Source organism: Rhinopithecus roxellana, chromosome 8, assembly GCF_007565055.1.
Source record: "Rhinopithecus roxellana isolate Shanxi Qingling chromosome 8, ASM756505v1, whole genome shotgun sequence".
Classification (NCBI taxonomy): Eukaryota; Metazoa; Chordata; class Mammalia; order Primates; family Cercopithecidae; genus Rhinopithecus; species Rhinopithecus roxellana.
In genome coordinates this window covers 22,385,459-22,400,410 of record NC_044556.1, presented here as the reverse complement: position 1 = coordinate 22,400,410, position 14,952 = coordinate 22,385,459, and the positions used below count along the sequence as shown (strand labels likewise).

At 41.8% G+C, this 14,952-nt stretch overlaps 1 protein-coding gene across 4 annotated transcripts in view; it reads left to right on the top strand.

Annotated features, from left to right (window-relative positions):
• Positions 1–5,199, top strand: part of ARHGAP29 (Rho GTPase activating protein 29) — a 76,506-nt gene extending 71,307 nt beyond the window's left edge. For 3 of the 4 annotated variants that reach the window (XM_010385130.2, XM_010385131.2, XM_010385132.2), the window contains one exon: positions 2,210–5,199. In XM_010385130.2, the coding sequence (XP_010383432.2) occupies positions 2,210–3,087 (878 nt within the window). In that variant the 3' untranslated portion in view covers positions 3,088–5,199. The remainder of the gene's footprint in view (positions 1–2,209) is intronic. The other variant, XM_030936651.1, reaches the window with a different exon arrangement.
• The last annotated feature ends 9,753 nt before the right edge of the window (positions 5,200–14,952 follow it).

The window sequence follows — 14,952 nt, the reverse complement described above, 5'->3', positions numbered from 1 at the left end:
TTTTTACATTGCAGCCATATATGTTAAATTTAATGTGTAGTCAAGTATCAGTGAACATAAGGTCTAAAAAGGAAAGGAGTGACGGACATGGTGGCTCACACCTGTAATCCCAGCACTTTGGGAGGCCAAAGCGGGCAGATCACCTGAGGTCAGGAGTTTGAGACCAGCTTGGCCAACATGGTGAAACCCCATCTCTACTAAAAATACAAAAAATAGCCAGGCATGGTGATGGGTACCTGTAATCCCAGCTACTCAGGAGGCTGAAGCAGGAGAATCACTTGAACCCTAGAGGCAGAGGTTGCAGTGAGCTGAGAATGTGACAAGTGAAACTCCGTCTCAAAAAAAAAAAGGGAAAGGAACTAACACTTACCAGGTACCTGCCTGTTCTGTGCTAAGCACTGTGCTTATTTGTTTGACTCTATTTGATCACCATAATAGTTCTGTGCTATAAAGAGCATTATCCTCATTCAGCCCATAACTAACCATCTGAAAGAGACTTAAGTAATGCCAAAGATTGTGCTCCTAATACATTTGAACCCAGTTCTGATTGCTAAACCTAACTTTTTTCACTATCCCATGAAGCTCTTAGGAACAGTAATAATAATAAATGTCACTTTCCAGTGTTTATTACATACAACATAATTTTAAGCACTTTTCCTAGTAGATCATTTAGATCACACAGCAACATAGATACACATAGGAGTCTTTTTTCACAGATGAAGACACATGGGACAGTGGGATTGCCTAGCCCAGTGCAGAAGTGGCAGGCAGGGCTGAGCCAGGACCCAGGCAACTGTGCTTCAGAGTCTGTCCTCTTCTCCATTATCCTCTAAGTTTTTCCCTTAGAAATTTAAGAATATACGTTGGTGCTTACAGTTCAATTGCAAGGAACCAGGTCCCTTAGAATCCTCTATAAATGTGTGGAGGACCCGGGAAAGCAAATCAAAAGAGCTTTGGGCCGGGTGTGGTGGCTCACACCTATAATCCCAACACTTTGGGAGGCCGGAGTGTGCGGATCTTCAAGTCAGGAGTTCAGGACCTGGCCAACATGGTGAAACCCTGTCTCTATTAAAAATACAAAAATTATCTGGGCATGGTGGCAGGCACCTGTAGTCTCAGCTATTCAGGAGAGTGAGGCAAGAGAATCACCTGAACCCAGGAGGCGGAGGTTGCAGTGAACCAAGATAATGCCACTGTACTCCAGCCTGGGTGACAGAGTGAGACTCTGTCTCAAAAAACAAAAATGAAACAAAACAAAAAAAAAGAGCCTTGGAACCCAGGGAAGAGAGGCCAGCAGTCCCAGGTGTAGAAGAAGGTCAGATGAGACGACTACCGAAAAGTTACTCTGGTGGGTACCTGTCTGTAAACCACTGCCTAAGAGATGTGGGTGAAGGACTGGGTGGCAGGGAAAGGATTGCATGCTGTGCTTGGGGCCGGCTGCAGCTCAAAGTCAGGATGGCATCAAGGCACAGAGTTGGTGGATGTGTTCTGGCAGTGAACAGAAAAGCAGGAGAATGGAGGGCTGGAACATTCCTGGAATTGGAATTTTTTAGGATAGATGCAGGAACTGAGGCTTTTAAGTGAGAAAACATGGACTGTGGGTTCAGACTGTAGAAGAAAGAAAATCTGGGAGCAGATGGGGAAAATGGCATTTTTTAACTTAAAAGCATTCAGCCTTCATTTGACAGAATGGATGTTATGCTTTATTAGTTGATCAGATAAGGAGAGCATCTAAGTAATCTAATGTGATATGCTGTCACTGGGTTGAGTGTAATTGAAAAGCAGATTGAAGGAGTTGGCAAAATCCTTGGGATTCAGGGCACAGTTACATCTGGTTGGTGTGTAAATCAGTGCCACTTTTCTGAGGTTAATTTTCCCATGTCTACCTGTTGACATTGTGATAGTCTTTTGACCCAGAAAGTACTTGCTCATGCACAGCACTTAAAAGGAAGTTACTCAGCAAGTGTTTTTTTGTATTTTGTAGCTGTTCATATTGATTTAAATGAGTAAAAAATTTGAACTTTTAAATTCAATATACACCTTTAATACTGTGCAAGTGTTTAACTCCTCTGCATAGATAACTGAGAATATTACTTTAGAAAAAATATATAAGACTCGTATTGTCTTGATACAGTGTTCATCTCTAACTCATTCAGACTCTCTTATTAACCATGTGCCATGAACTTAAATAGATTACTTTCATTTTCAGACAAAGCACAGTTGCTTCTAGACCAGGAGGTTGAATCAGCATCCCAAAAGATAGAAGATGGTAAAACCCCTAAGCCACTTTCTCTGAAATCTGATAGGTCATCAACAAACTGTGTGGAGAGGCATACTCCAAGGACCAAGATTAGACCTGTAAGTTTGCCTGTAGATAGACTACTTCTTGCAAGCCCTCCTAAGGAGAGAAATGGCAGAAATATGGGAAATGTAAATTTAGACAAGTTTTGCAAGAATCCTGCCTTCGAAGGAGTTAATAAAACTGCTACTACTGTTTGTTCCAAATTTAATGGCTTTGACCAACAAACTCTACAAAAAATTCAGGACAAACAGTATGAACAAAACAGCCTAACTGCCAAGACTACAATGATCATGCCCAGTGCACTCCAGGAAAAAGGAGTGACAACAAGCCTCCAGATTAGTGGAGACCATTCTGTCAATGCCACTCAGCCCAGTAAGCCATACACAGAGCCAGTCAGGTCAGTGAGAGAGGCATCTGAGAGACGGTCTTCGGATTCCTACCCTCTCGCTCCTGTCAGAGCACCCAGAACACTGCAGCCTCAACATTGGACAACATTTTATAAACCACATGCTCCCGCCATCAGTATCAGGGGGAATGAGGAGAAGCCAGCTTCACCCTCAGCAGCAGTGCCTCCTGGCACAGCTCACGATCCCCAGGGTCTCATGGTGAAGTCAAGGCCAGACCCAGACAAAGCATCAGCTTGTCCTGGGCAGGCAACTGGTCAACCTAAAGAAGACTCTGAGGAGCTTGGCTTGCCTGATGTGAATCCAACATGTCAGAGACCAAGGCTAAAACGAATGCAACAGTTTGAAGACCTCGAAGATGAAATTCCACAATTTGTGTAGGGTTGTCAAATTTCAGGGGTTTTGTTGTTGTTGTTGTTGTTGTGTTATTTTGTGGTATTGTGCTTATTTTGTGAAAGAGTGTTTTGACAGGGCCCCTTTTGTATAGGACTGCCAAATCATGGGTTTTGCCTTTTGTTGTATTGTGTTATCCTCTGTTGGTAATACTGAATGGTAGAATGTTTTGATAGGGTCACGTTTGTGCCTCACTGGAATTATCTTTAAATTCTGTATTTTTGAAGTTGTGAATAAGATAGGTGGATTCATAGTTTTTAAAGTTCAGTTGACTTTCCCCACCAAATGGTCCATTTGAATGCATCCCTAATATATGATAATAGTTCTCAACTAATAGGTGCAATTTGGGAAAATCAGGTTTATTTTTTGGAGTGAAACTATTATAAGTGCTTATTTATAAAAGGAATGTTTCTGAATGCAAGTGCCTAAAAAGATTTTGTTGGTATGAATATGTTTTTTCACACAACTTTATACTGCATCTTTTACATTTGTGCTTTTTTAAGATACGTATGTAAGCTCTTATTTTTCAATTGGCAATTCACTTAATTTGTAAATGTTTACATAATGGCCAGAAGGCTTGCAAATCTGTATTTAATTGCATTTTAATTAATTGCCAGTTTTTACATGTGATAGTCAATTAAATTGTATAAAGAAAATGCACTTAAACCTGTTTCTGAATTATATAGTTCAGTTATATTGTATTTGGCATTAGATGGTTTTAATACATTTGATAGTTTTTTCACCCCTTGGCTTTATTTTATATAAACTTTTATTATTCAGCAGTTCTGAACTTTTTGGTATTTTATAAATGGTCCAAAAAATGCTTGTTTCAGAAGTTTTTAAATTCAGTGCATTTCCTCTTGATTTGTCTGGGTTAAAACTATTCCTTTTGTATGAAATGTTTTGACTTATGAATCATCTTATGTACTTGTTCTACCTGGATTGTCAACCATCGAAAGTGTATATTCCATCCAAATCAAGCTAAAATTTATTTAAGTTGATTCTGAGAGTACAGGTCAGTAAGCCTCATTATTTGGAATTTGAGAGAAGGTATAGGTGATTGGATCTGTTTCATTTATAAAATGTCCAGTTTTTAGGACTAGTACATTCCTGTTATTTTCTGGGTTTTATCATTTTGTCTAAAATAGGATATAAAAGGGACAAAAAATAAGTAGACTGTTTTTGTATGTGTGAATTATATTTCTACTAAATGTTTTTGTATGACTGTTACACTTGATAATATATATATATATATATCAACTTGTTAAATTATTTCAAGTTCTCGTGGCTTCTTTTCAATTGTTGGCTATTACAGTACGAGAATTTAAGGTTAACCATTGGCTTAGAAGTCAACACCTGGGATCATACATCCCTTGACTACAATGTGGAATGAATTTTACGGAAACTTGTTTTATAGTTCTATGTGATGTGAAGGTCTAGGGAGCAATAACCAGCCCTTTTTTTTCCTGAAGCCTTGTTTTTAGTCCTCATTGTACAAAATATAAAAGAATCATATTGCTGTGAATACCTAAAAGGAAAATTAGAGCCAATGTGTATTGAGCCTTCTCTGTGTGCCAAGAACTTTGCCAAGTTGCTACATGGATTATTTTATTTCAAGTCCAGAGCAACCTGTAATGGGTGGGTAATCATGTTATTATTTCTGTGTTACAGGTAAGGAAACTAAAGCTTAGTTAAATGACTTGCTTCTGTGTTCCACAGGTAGAGACAAATCTCAAATATAGGGCTGTCAGATTTTGATGGTTAGTGCTCTTAATGACTGATTACTAAATGATATCTGGTAGTTTTTAACAATAGAAAATGCAACTTCAAAAATTTTTTATTGTGGTAAAATACACGTAACATTTACCATTTTTAAGTATATTGTTTGAACCATTTTTCAGCATATAGTTCAGTGGCATTAAGTATATTCACATTGTTTTGCAACCATGAGCACCTATTCATCTGCAGAACATTATCATCATCCTATACTAAAACTTAGAAAATATACTTTTAAACTTCTTCAGTTTTCTTTTAATATATGGAGACAACCCAAAGCTTATATCATGTAATAAACTTACTTCTCTGTTTTCCCTCACAGCTCAAAAATGAGAATTTCACTTTTGGGTCCTTTCTGCCTTTAGGGTTCCCTGGCACTTTGTCCAGCTTAGAGCCTTAAGCCTCTAGATGCTTTCTAGTTTCTTGGGGCTCTGAGGCAAGTATCTCTTGAGAAGAGGTTGCTATTTCTAGAGTGTCCACAGTGTGCAGTGTGTTGTGCTAGCTAATAATGTGATAGAAATCATTTATCCCGAAGTTGTTTTATGCCACATGGAAAGATATGTGAGCAAAGGGAAGGGGCAACAGCGGGAGCCCTGTTAGTGCTGCCAGAACACCAGAAAGCCTTGTGGGAGGTGTATTGTCCAAGGTTCTGAGAAGTCATTTCTGAAGGGTTGATCATAACTTCCCTAGCCATGTTTTACCTACAGAGAACTTAATTAGAATTTATGAGTACAGTATGTTAAATTACTTTTAGTGTACCTTAGGCAGTGTATTTGTTTTGATACAGAGACAAAGACTATATGATCCCTGAGACTTGTTGCCTAGTGAACTCATAAGCGGATAGAACTGTACCTCAGTTATTTGGGTGATTTAAAGATGGTACTATGGCTACACTATTCCTAGCTATCGTTATGTTACTTACAGTATTTATACAACTGGAAACACCTCTTTAAATGCCAAACATTGTATATTGTTAAATAACTTATAGTCTATGGAATTCTGTGGGTTTTTCTTTCCTACAGGTAGGAAATTATGGTGATGTATTGATATGATTATATAAATGTAGACTATTCAGTTAACATCTAGGAGTTAGCAAAGTTGCTACATTCACAATCAGTATGTAAGTCAGTTGTATTCCTGGATATCAGCAACTAACAGAAATGAAAGTTTTTAGAAAGATCTCTTCAATATCATTAAAAAATACAAAATACCTAAGAATAAGTCTCACAAAAGATGTACAAGATCTTCATGGAGAAAATGTTAGACCACGTCAGGAAGCATTTAAGGAGATCTTAAATAAATGTAACACTCCATAATGTACACAAATTAGAAGCTTCAGTCATGTAGAGATGTTAATTTACATTTGTAGATTTAATGTAATCCCAGCCAAAATATTTTTTTGCATTATTACCTCTATCTACTGTGTATTTCCCTAAGACAAGGGCATTCCTACATAACCATAGTACCACCATCAAACTTAGGATATTGACATTGACATCATAATGATATCTAATCCATAGGCCACATTCAATCTGCTGATTCTGATTGCCTCAGTAATGTTCCTATGTTCCAGCATCGCAATCCAGGACCACATGGTGCTTTTAGTTGTCCTATCTCTTGTTTCATTCAGTCCAGAACAGCTTTTCAGACTTGTCTTTGACCTTGACACTTGAGGAGTATTGACCAGTTTGTAGTAAGTTCCTCAGTTTTGGTTTATCATTAAAGACTCATAAGATTTAGGATAGACATTTTTGTCCAATACTACAGAAATGATGCTGTATACTCCAATGTGTCATGCCAGGATGCACACAATGTCAATTTGTCTTATACCTGATGCTATTAATTTTAGTCACTTGGTTCAGATAGTATATACCAGGTTTCTCCGTTGTAAAATTAGAATTAGGAAGTACTTTGTGAGGAGATTCTTTTTTTTTTGAGACGGAGTCTTGCTCTGTCGCCCAGGCTGCAGTGCAGTGGCCAGATCTCAGCTCACTGCAAGCTCTGCCTCCCGGGTTCACGCTATTCTCCTGCCTCAGCCTCCGGAGTAGCTGGGACTACAGGCGCCCGCCACCTCGCCCGGCTAGTTTTTTTGTATTTTTTAGTAGAGACGGGGGTTTCACCGTCTCAGCCAGGATGGTCTCGATCTCCTGACCTCGTGATCCGCCCGTCTCGGCCTCCCAAAGTGCTGGGATTACAGGCTTGAGCCACCGCGCCCGGCTGTGAGGAGATTCTTAAAGATTGTGAATGTCCTGTTTCTCATCGAATTGTCACAGGCTAGTTTGAGTCTATTGACAATTCTTGACTGAAACAGTTACTATGTTGGCTATCAAATGGTGAGTACGTGGCTTCTGCTTTGGTTGGCATCCTACTACTGTGTTAAGTGTCCTCACACTCAGCCAATCTACTCTGCATACATAAAATAAGCATGCAGTTCAGAAAACAGATTAAACAACTAATAGATTAAACTTCTGAGTTACAAGCTTTATTTGAGTTAATCTTTAGCTTTAAACAATTAACAAAAAACTGTATATGACATGAAAACATGTCTCAGGTTTCTGGATGCAGTTCATGCCCATTCGTTACAGGATGTTGTAAGTCATCCTTTTGTAGTGTTGACAGGATTGGAAACGAGATGAACAGTGACCATTACCAATGAGGCATTGCTCATTGATAAGTGAATACAGCACTGAAATTTAAAAATCAGGCCAGGCGTAGTGGTTCACGCCTGTAATCCCAGCACTTTGGGAGGCCAATGTGGGTGGATCACGAGGTCAGGAGTTCGAGACCAGCCTGACCCACATGGTGAAAAGCCATCTCTACTAAAAGAACAAAAATTAGCCGGGCCTAGTGGCGGCGTCTGTGGTCCCAGCTACTCCGGAGGCTGAGGCAGGAGAATTGCTTGAACTTGGGAGGCGGAGGTTGCAGTGAGCTGAGATTACGCCACTGCACTCCAGCCTGGTGACAGAGTGAGACCCATCTCAAAAAAAAAAAAAAAAAAAATTAAAAATCAGGATGACTATAACACAGCCTGACTATAAGAATGGCAAAATCTTATTTACAGTTGTAGACACAGACCTGACACAATAGTTGCCATCTGCCAAATTCTCTGTAGATCATTTTATACCAAAAATTTGCTTTTAGAGATCTACTGCTAGCAAAATCAGAAATTTTCTGTATCAATTATTTTAATCAAAGTTGTAAGAGTTCACCTAGTAATTGCCAAAAAAATCAGAAGAATGTGTTGTGATTCAATACAGGAGACTAGGACGGTGAACCAAGGTCTACGTATTCTCCATCTCCAAGTATAGATACATAAGTCTCATGATTAAGATTCAATGAGAGTTTTAAATTTTTTTTGTTTTAAAACTGGATCATAAATGCAGCAGTGTGTATATATACATGTATCATTTAAAGAATGATTATAAAATGAATTCCCATTTGCCCCGAACACCCTTATCAGGATGTTAAGGAACCACCAGAATGCTCTTTCCTGATCACATGCCTGTCTCTTCTCACAGCAGGTGTAACCACTATCTTGAGTTTTATGTTAATCCTTCCTTGGCTTTAAAACAGACAAAGCTACCTGTACAATTGTAACTATAGTTTATTTTTCCTTTTTTAAAACACTAAAGTATTTTACTGGGTATTTATCCTGCAATGTATTATTATTCCCACTGTTGATGGGCATTTAGGTTGCTTTCAGGTTTTCTTCCTGCTATGAACAATGTTACATTGAAAACTTAATCTACTTTTCCCTTCATTCACTTTTTTTGTTTGTTTTTTGTTCTTGACACATAGTCTTGCTGTGTCACCCAGGCTGGAGTGCAGTAGCACGATCTCGGCTCACTGCAACCTCTGCCTTCCTGGTCCAAGCGATTCTCTTGCCTCAGCCTCCCGAGTACCTGGGATTACAGGTGCACGCCACCACACCCATTAATTTTTGTATTTTTAGCAGAGACAAGGTTTCACCATGTTGGCCAGGTTGGTCTCGAACTACTCACTTTGAATGGTCCACCTGCCTCAGCCTCCCAAAGTGTTGGGATTACAGGTGTGAGTCACCGCACCCGGCCCTCCACTTTTTTAAAAAACAACAACAAATTGCAGTGTGGTGATCATCCCATTTAATCTTTACTTAGGCAGGTGTGATGGTTAATACCGTCAACTTGATTAGATTGAAGGTTACAAAGTATTGTTCCTGGGAGTGTCTGTGAGGGTGTTGCCAAAAGAGATTAACATTTGAATCAGTGGGCTGGGGAAAGCAGATCCACCCTTAATCTGGTGGGCACACTCTAATAAGCTGCCAGTGGATATAAAGCAGGCAGAAAAATGAACAAGAGACTGGCCTAGCCTCCCAGCCTACATCTTTGTCCCATGCTGGATGCTTCCTGCCCTTGAACATTGGACTTCAGGTTCTTCAGTTTTGGGACTTGGACTGGCTCTCCTTCCTCCTCAGCTTGTGGACATCCTATTGTGGGACCTTGTGATTGTGTAAGTTAATAATAAGCTCTCCATATATATGTGTGTGTGTGTATGTGTGTGTGTGTGTGTGTGTGTGTGTGTGTCCTATTCTGTCTCTCTAGAGAACCCTAATACAGATTTTGGTATTGGGAGTGGTTCTAGAGGAACAGAATAGTAAGGATGGAGTTCTTTCATTGGTTTGGGGTTTCTGGAGTTGGCTACTTAATATTTAGACCCCAAAATGCTAAGGACTCTCCTTCTAATAGTATGGAGAACACTGATAGTCCTTGGTGTGAACTGTTTCGAGAGTTATGCAAAATAAATGCATTTGACACTCCTGATTCATTACTCATGAGAGTCAAGGAGTTTAGTGACTCTATGCATAATACCTTTCACCATATGTGGAGAACCAAGAAACACAATGAAGCTGGTTGGTTGCTCCTCTGTTCAGTGTACAAAGTGATGAAAGAAAATTATGAACTCAGAGATTTTGTCTCCCAGCTTTAGAAACAGATACTGAGCCTCAAATCTGCTAAGATTGCCCTGAGTGAGAATCTTACCTCCTGAAGAGCAAGAGCTGAAATTGTGGAAAAGCAGACACAAGCTCTTATCATGTGAGTGGCTGACTTGTAACAAAAGATGCATGCACCAGGTGTCTACTGTTAAAGTGAGGGCATTTACTGGAAAAGAATAGGACCCTGAAACTTGGAATGGGGTTGTGTGGGAGGACCCTGATGATACTAGGGACACTGAGTTGTGGAATAGATTTGCAAGATCAGAACCTGCGTCTTTGAGGAGCCCTGTAATTGCTGTAATTGCTCTTCTCTGTATGTCAGATCTAATGATGGGAACTGCAGTCACTCAACTACAAAATTTAAATACAGTGGGAGTAATTGGATCCTGGGGTGGCGGGGGCCAAGTGGTGACACTCAACCATCAAAGGCAGGGTGGGCATAGTTACCGTAATGGATAGCAGAGGCAAAGCGGCAATCAGAATAGTCTGACCCGTCTAGAGCTCTGGCCTTAGCTAATTAATCATGGTGTTCCTAGAAATGAAATGGATAGGAAGGCTACTGCATTCCTACTTAATTTATACAAGCAGAAAATTTCTAGGTTGAATGGACAAAAGATTAATTTGAATTATAAAAACAGAGAATCACAGCCCCTCAATCAATTTCCAGACTTCAGTCAGCTTACAGACCCAGAACCCCTTGAATGAAGGGGAGGCCATGTCCCCTTGAGGAAGGACACCACTACATTACTGACAATTGATGTAGTGAATCTTTCTCCCATCCTTCCCCAAAGAGATCTCCGGCCTTTTACCAGGGTAACTGCACTGGGGAAAAGGAAATGATCAGACATTTGCTGACACTGATTCCAGGAGACCCAAAATGTCATTGTGGTCCACCAGTTAAAGTAGGGGCTTATGAGATCAGGTGGAGTTTTAGCTCAGGTCTGACTTACAGTGGGTCCAGTGGGTCCCCAGACTCATCCTGTGGTCATTTCCCTAGTGCTCGAATGCACAATTGGCATAGATATTCTTAGCAACTGCCAGAACCCCCACGTTGGCTCCCTCACTGGTAGGGTGAGGGATATTATAGTGGGAAAGGCCAAATGGAAGCCATTACAGCTGCCTCTACCTAGAAAAATCAAAAACAATACTGCATCCCTGGAGGGATTGCAGAGATTAGTGCCGCCATCAAGAACTTGAAAGATGTAGGGGTGGTGATTCCCACCAAATCCCCATTCAACTTTCTCATTTGGCCTGTACAGAAGACAGGTGGATCTTGGAGAATGAGAGTGGATTATTGTAAGCTTAACCAAGTGATGACTCCAGTTGCAGTTGCTGTACCAGATGTGGTTTGATTGCTTGAGGAAATTAACACATCTCCTGGTACCTGGTATGCAGCCATTGACGTGACAAATGCCTTTTTCTCCATTCCTGTCCATAAGGCCCATCAGAAGCAATTTGCCTTCAGCTGGCAAGGCTAGCAATATACCTTTACTGTCCTACCTCAGGGGTATATCAACTCTCCAGCTTTGTGTCAGAATCTTATTCAGAGAGAGCTTGATTGCTTTTCGCTTCTGCAAGATACCACACTGGCCCATTACATTGATGACATTATGCTGATTGTATCCAGTGAGCAAGAAGTAGCAAACACACTGGATTTATTGGTAGGACATTTGTGTGCCAGAGAATGGGAAATAAATCTGACTAAAATTAAGGGAACTTCTATCTCAGTAAAATTTCTAGGGGTCCAGTGGTATGGGGCCTGTTGAGATATTACTTCTAAGATGAAGGATAAGTTGCTGCATTTGGCCCCTCCTACAGCCAAGAAAAAGGCGCAATGACTAGTGGGCCTATTTGGATTTTAGAGGCAACACATTCCTCATTTGAGTGTATTACTCTGGCCCATTTATTGAGTGACCCGAAATGCTGCCAGTTTTTAGTGGGATCCAGAACAGAAGAAGGCTCTGCAACAGGTCCAGGCTGCTGTGGAAGCTGCTCTCCCACTTGGGCCATATAACCCAGCAGATCCAGTGGTGCTTGAGGTGTCAGTGGCAGATAGGGATGCGTCTTGGAGCCTTTGGCAGGCCCCCATAGGTGAATCACAGCAGAGGCCTCTAGGATTTTGGAGCAAGGCCCTGCCGTCTTCTGAAGATAACTACACTCCATTTGAGAGACAACTCTTGGCCTGTTATTGGGCTTTGGTGGAAACCGAATGTTTGACTATGGGTCATCAAGTCACCATGCAACCTGAACTGCCTATCATGAACTGGGAGCTTTCTGACCCCTCAACCCCTAAAGTGGGTCGTGCACAGCAGCATTCCATCATCTAATGGAGGTGGTATATCCGTGATCAGGCTCAAGCAGGTCCTGAAGGCACAAGTAAGATACATGAGGAAGTGGCTCAAATGCCCATGGTCTCTACTGCTGCCACCCTGCCTGCTCTACTCCAGCCTGCACTGATGGCCTCATGGGGAGTTCCTTATGGTGAGTTGACAGAGGAAGAGAAGACTAGGGTCTGGTTCACAGATGGTTCTGCACAATATGCAGGCACCTCCCAAAAGTGGACAGCTGCAGCACTACAGCCCCTTTCTAGGACATCCCTGAAGGACAGCAGTGAAGGGAAATCTTCCCAGTGGGCAGAACTTCCAGCAGTACACCTGGTTGTGCACTTTGCATGGAAGGAAAAATGGCCAAATGTGTGATTATATACTGATTAATAGGCTGTAACCAATGGTTTGGCTGGATGATCAGGGACTTGGAAGAAGTTAATCTCAAAAGAGATTAACATTTGAGTCGGTGGAAAAAGCATGATTGGAAAGAAGTAGAAGAAGCATGATTGGAAAATTGGTGACAAATTTGAGGAAGAGGAATGTGGATGGACCTCTCTGAGTGGCCAAAAACCATGAAGATATTTGTATCCCATGTGAGTGCTCACCAGCGGGTGACCTCAGCAAAGGTGGATTTTAATAATCAAGTGGATAGAATGACCCATTCTGTGGATACCACTCAGTGTCTTTCCCCGGCCAACCCTCTCATCGCCCAATGGACCCATGAACAAAGTGGCCATGGGGACAGGGATGGAGATTACGCCTGGGCTCAGCAACATGGACTTCCACTCACCAAGGCTGACCTGGCTGTGGCCACTACTGAGTGCCCAATTTACCAGCAGCAGAGACCAACACTGAGCCTTCGATGATCAGTCCCATTCCTTGGGGTGATCAGCAAGCTAGCCGGTGGCAGGTTGATTTATTGGATCTCTTCCATCATGGAAAGGGAAGAGGTTTGTCCTCACAGGAATAGACACCTACTCCAGATATGGATTTGCCTATTCTACATGCAGTACTCTGCCAAGACAACTATCTATGAACTCATAGAATGCCTTACCCACCACCACGGTATTCCACACAGCATTGCCTCTGACCAAGACACTCACTTCACAGCTAAAGAAGTGTGGCAGTGGGCTCAGCCTCATGGAATTCGCTGGTCTTACCATGTTCCCCATTATCCTGAAGCAGCTGGGTTGATAGAGGGGTGGAATGGCCTTTTGAAGTCACAATTACAATGCCAACTAGGTGACAATACTTTGCAGGGCTCGGGCAAAGGTCTCCAGAAGGCGGTGTATGCTCTGAATCAGCATCCAATATATGGTACTGTTTCTCCCATAGCCAGGATTCACAGGTCCAGGAATCAAGGGGCAGAAGTGGAAGTGGCACCACTCACCATCACCCCTAGTGATCCACTAGCAAAATTCTTGCTTCCTCTTCCTGTGACATTACATTCTGCTGGCCTAGAGGCCTTAGTTCCAGAGTGAGGAATGCTGCCACCAGGAGACACAACAACAATTCCATTAAACTGGAAGTTAAGATTGCCACCTGGACACTTTGGGCTCCTCCTACCTTTAAGTCAACAGGCTAAGAAAGGAGTTACAGTGTTGGCTGGGGTGATTACCCAGACTATCAAGATGAAATCAGTCTACTACTCCACAACGGAGGTAAGAGTATGCGTGGAACACAGATCATTAGGGCATCCATTAGTATTACCATGCTCTGTGATTAAGGTCAGTAGGAAACTACAACAGCCCAATCCAGGCAGGACTACAAATGGCTCAGACCCCTCAGGAATGAAGGTTTGGGTCACTCCACCAGGAAAAAAACCACGACCTGCTGAGGTGCTTGCTGAAGGCAAAGGGAATACAGAATGGGCAGTAGAAAAAGATAGTCATCGGCTATGACCACGTGACCAGCTAAAGAACGGGGGCTGTAATTGTCATGAGTATTTCCTCCTTCTTTTGCTAAAAACATGTTTGTGAATGTATACACTTGCACTAAGAAAATATCTTTATTTTGGCCAGGCGCGGTGGCTTACGCCTGTGATCCCAGCACTTTGGGAGGCTGAGGCGGGCAGATCACTAGGTCAGGAGATGGAGACCATCCTGGCTAACACGGCAAAACCCTGTCTTTCCTAAAAATACAAAAAAATTAGCCAGGCGTGGTGGCCGGCTCCTGTAGTCCCAGCCACTTGGGAGGCTGAGGCAGGGGAATGGCGTGAACCCGGGAGGCGGTGCTTGCAGTGAGCCGAGATCGCACCACTGCACTCCAGCTGGGCGACAGAGTGAGATTCCGTCTCAAAAAAAAAAAAAAGAATAAAAGAAGAAAAACACCTTTTCCTTTATCATGTGACATAAGATTTATTGACTTCATGTCAGCATTTAAGCATTGTTAACTTTATGTAATAGTATTTGGGTTGGGGACTGGTGCATTTCCGGTTGAAGGAAGGACAGTTGTATTATGTTAGGTGTAATTATGACCTTGTTATTGTCTTTATTTGAAGATTATGTATGATCTCAGGAGTTGTGTATGGGTTCAAGTTGACAAGCAGCAGACTTGTGATGGTTAATACTGAGTGTCAACTTGATGGGATTGAAGGACACCAAGTATTGATCCTGGGTGTGTCTGTGAGGGTGTTGCCAAAGGAGATTAACATTTGAGTCAGTGGGCTGGGGAAGGCAGACCCACCCTTAGTCTGAGTGGACACCATCTAATCAGCTGCCAGCAAATATATAGCTGGCAGAAAAATGTGAAAAGGAGAGACTGGCCTAGCCTCCCAGC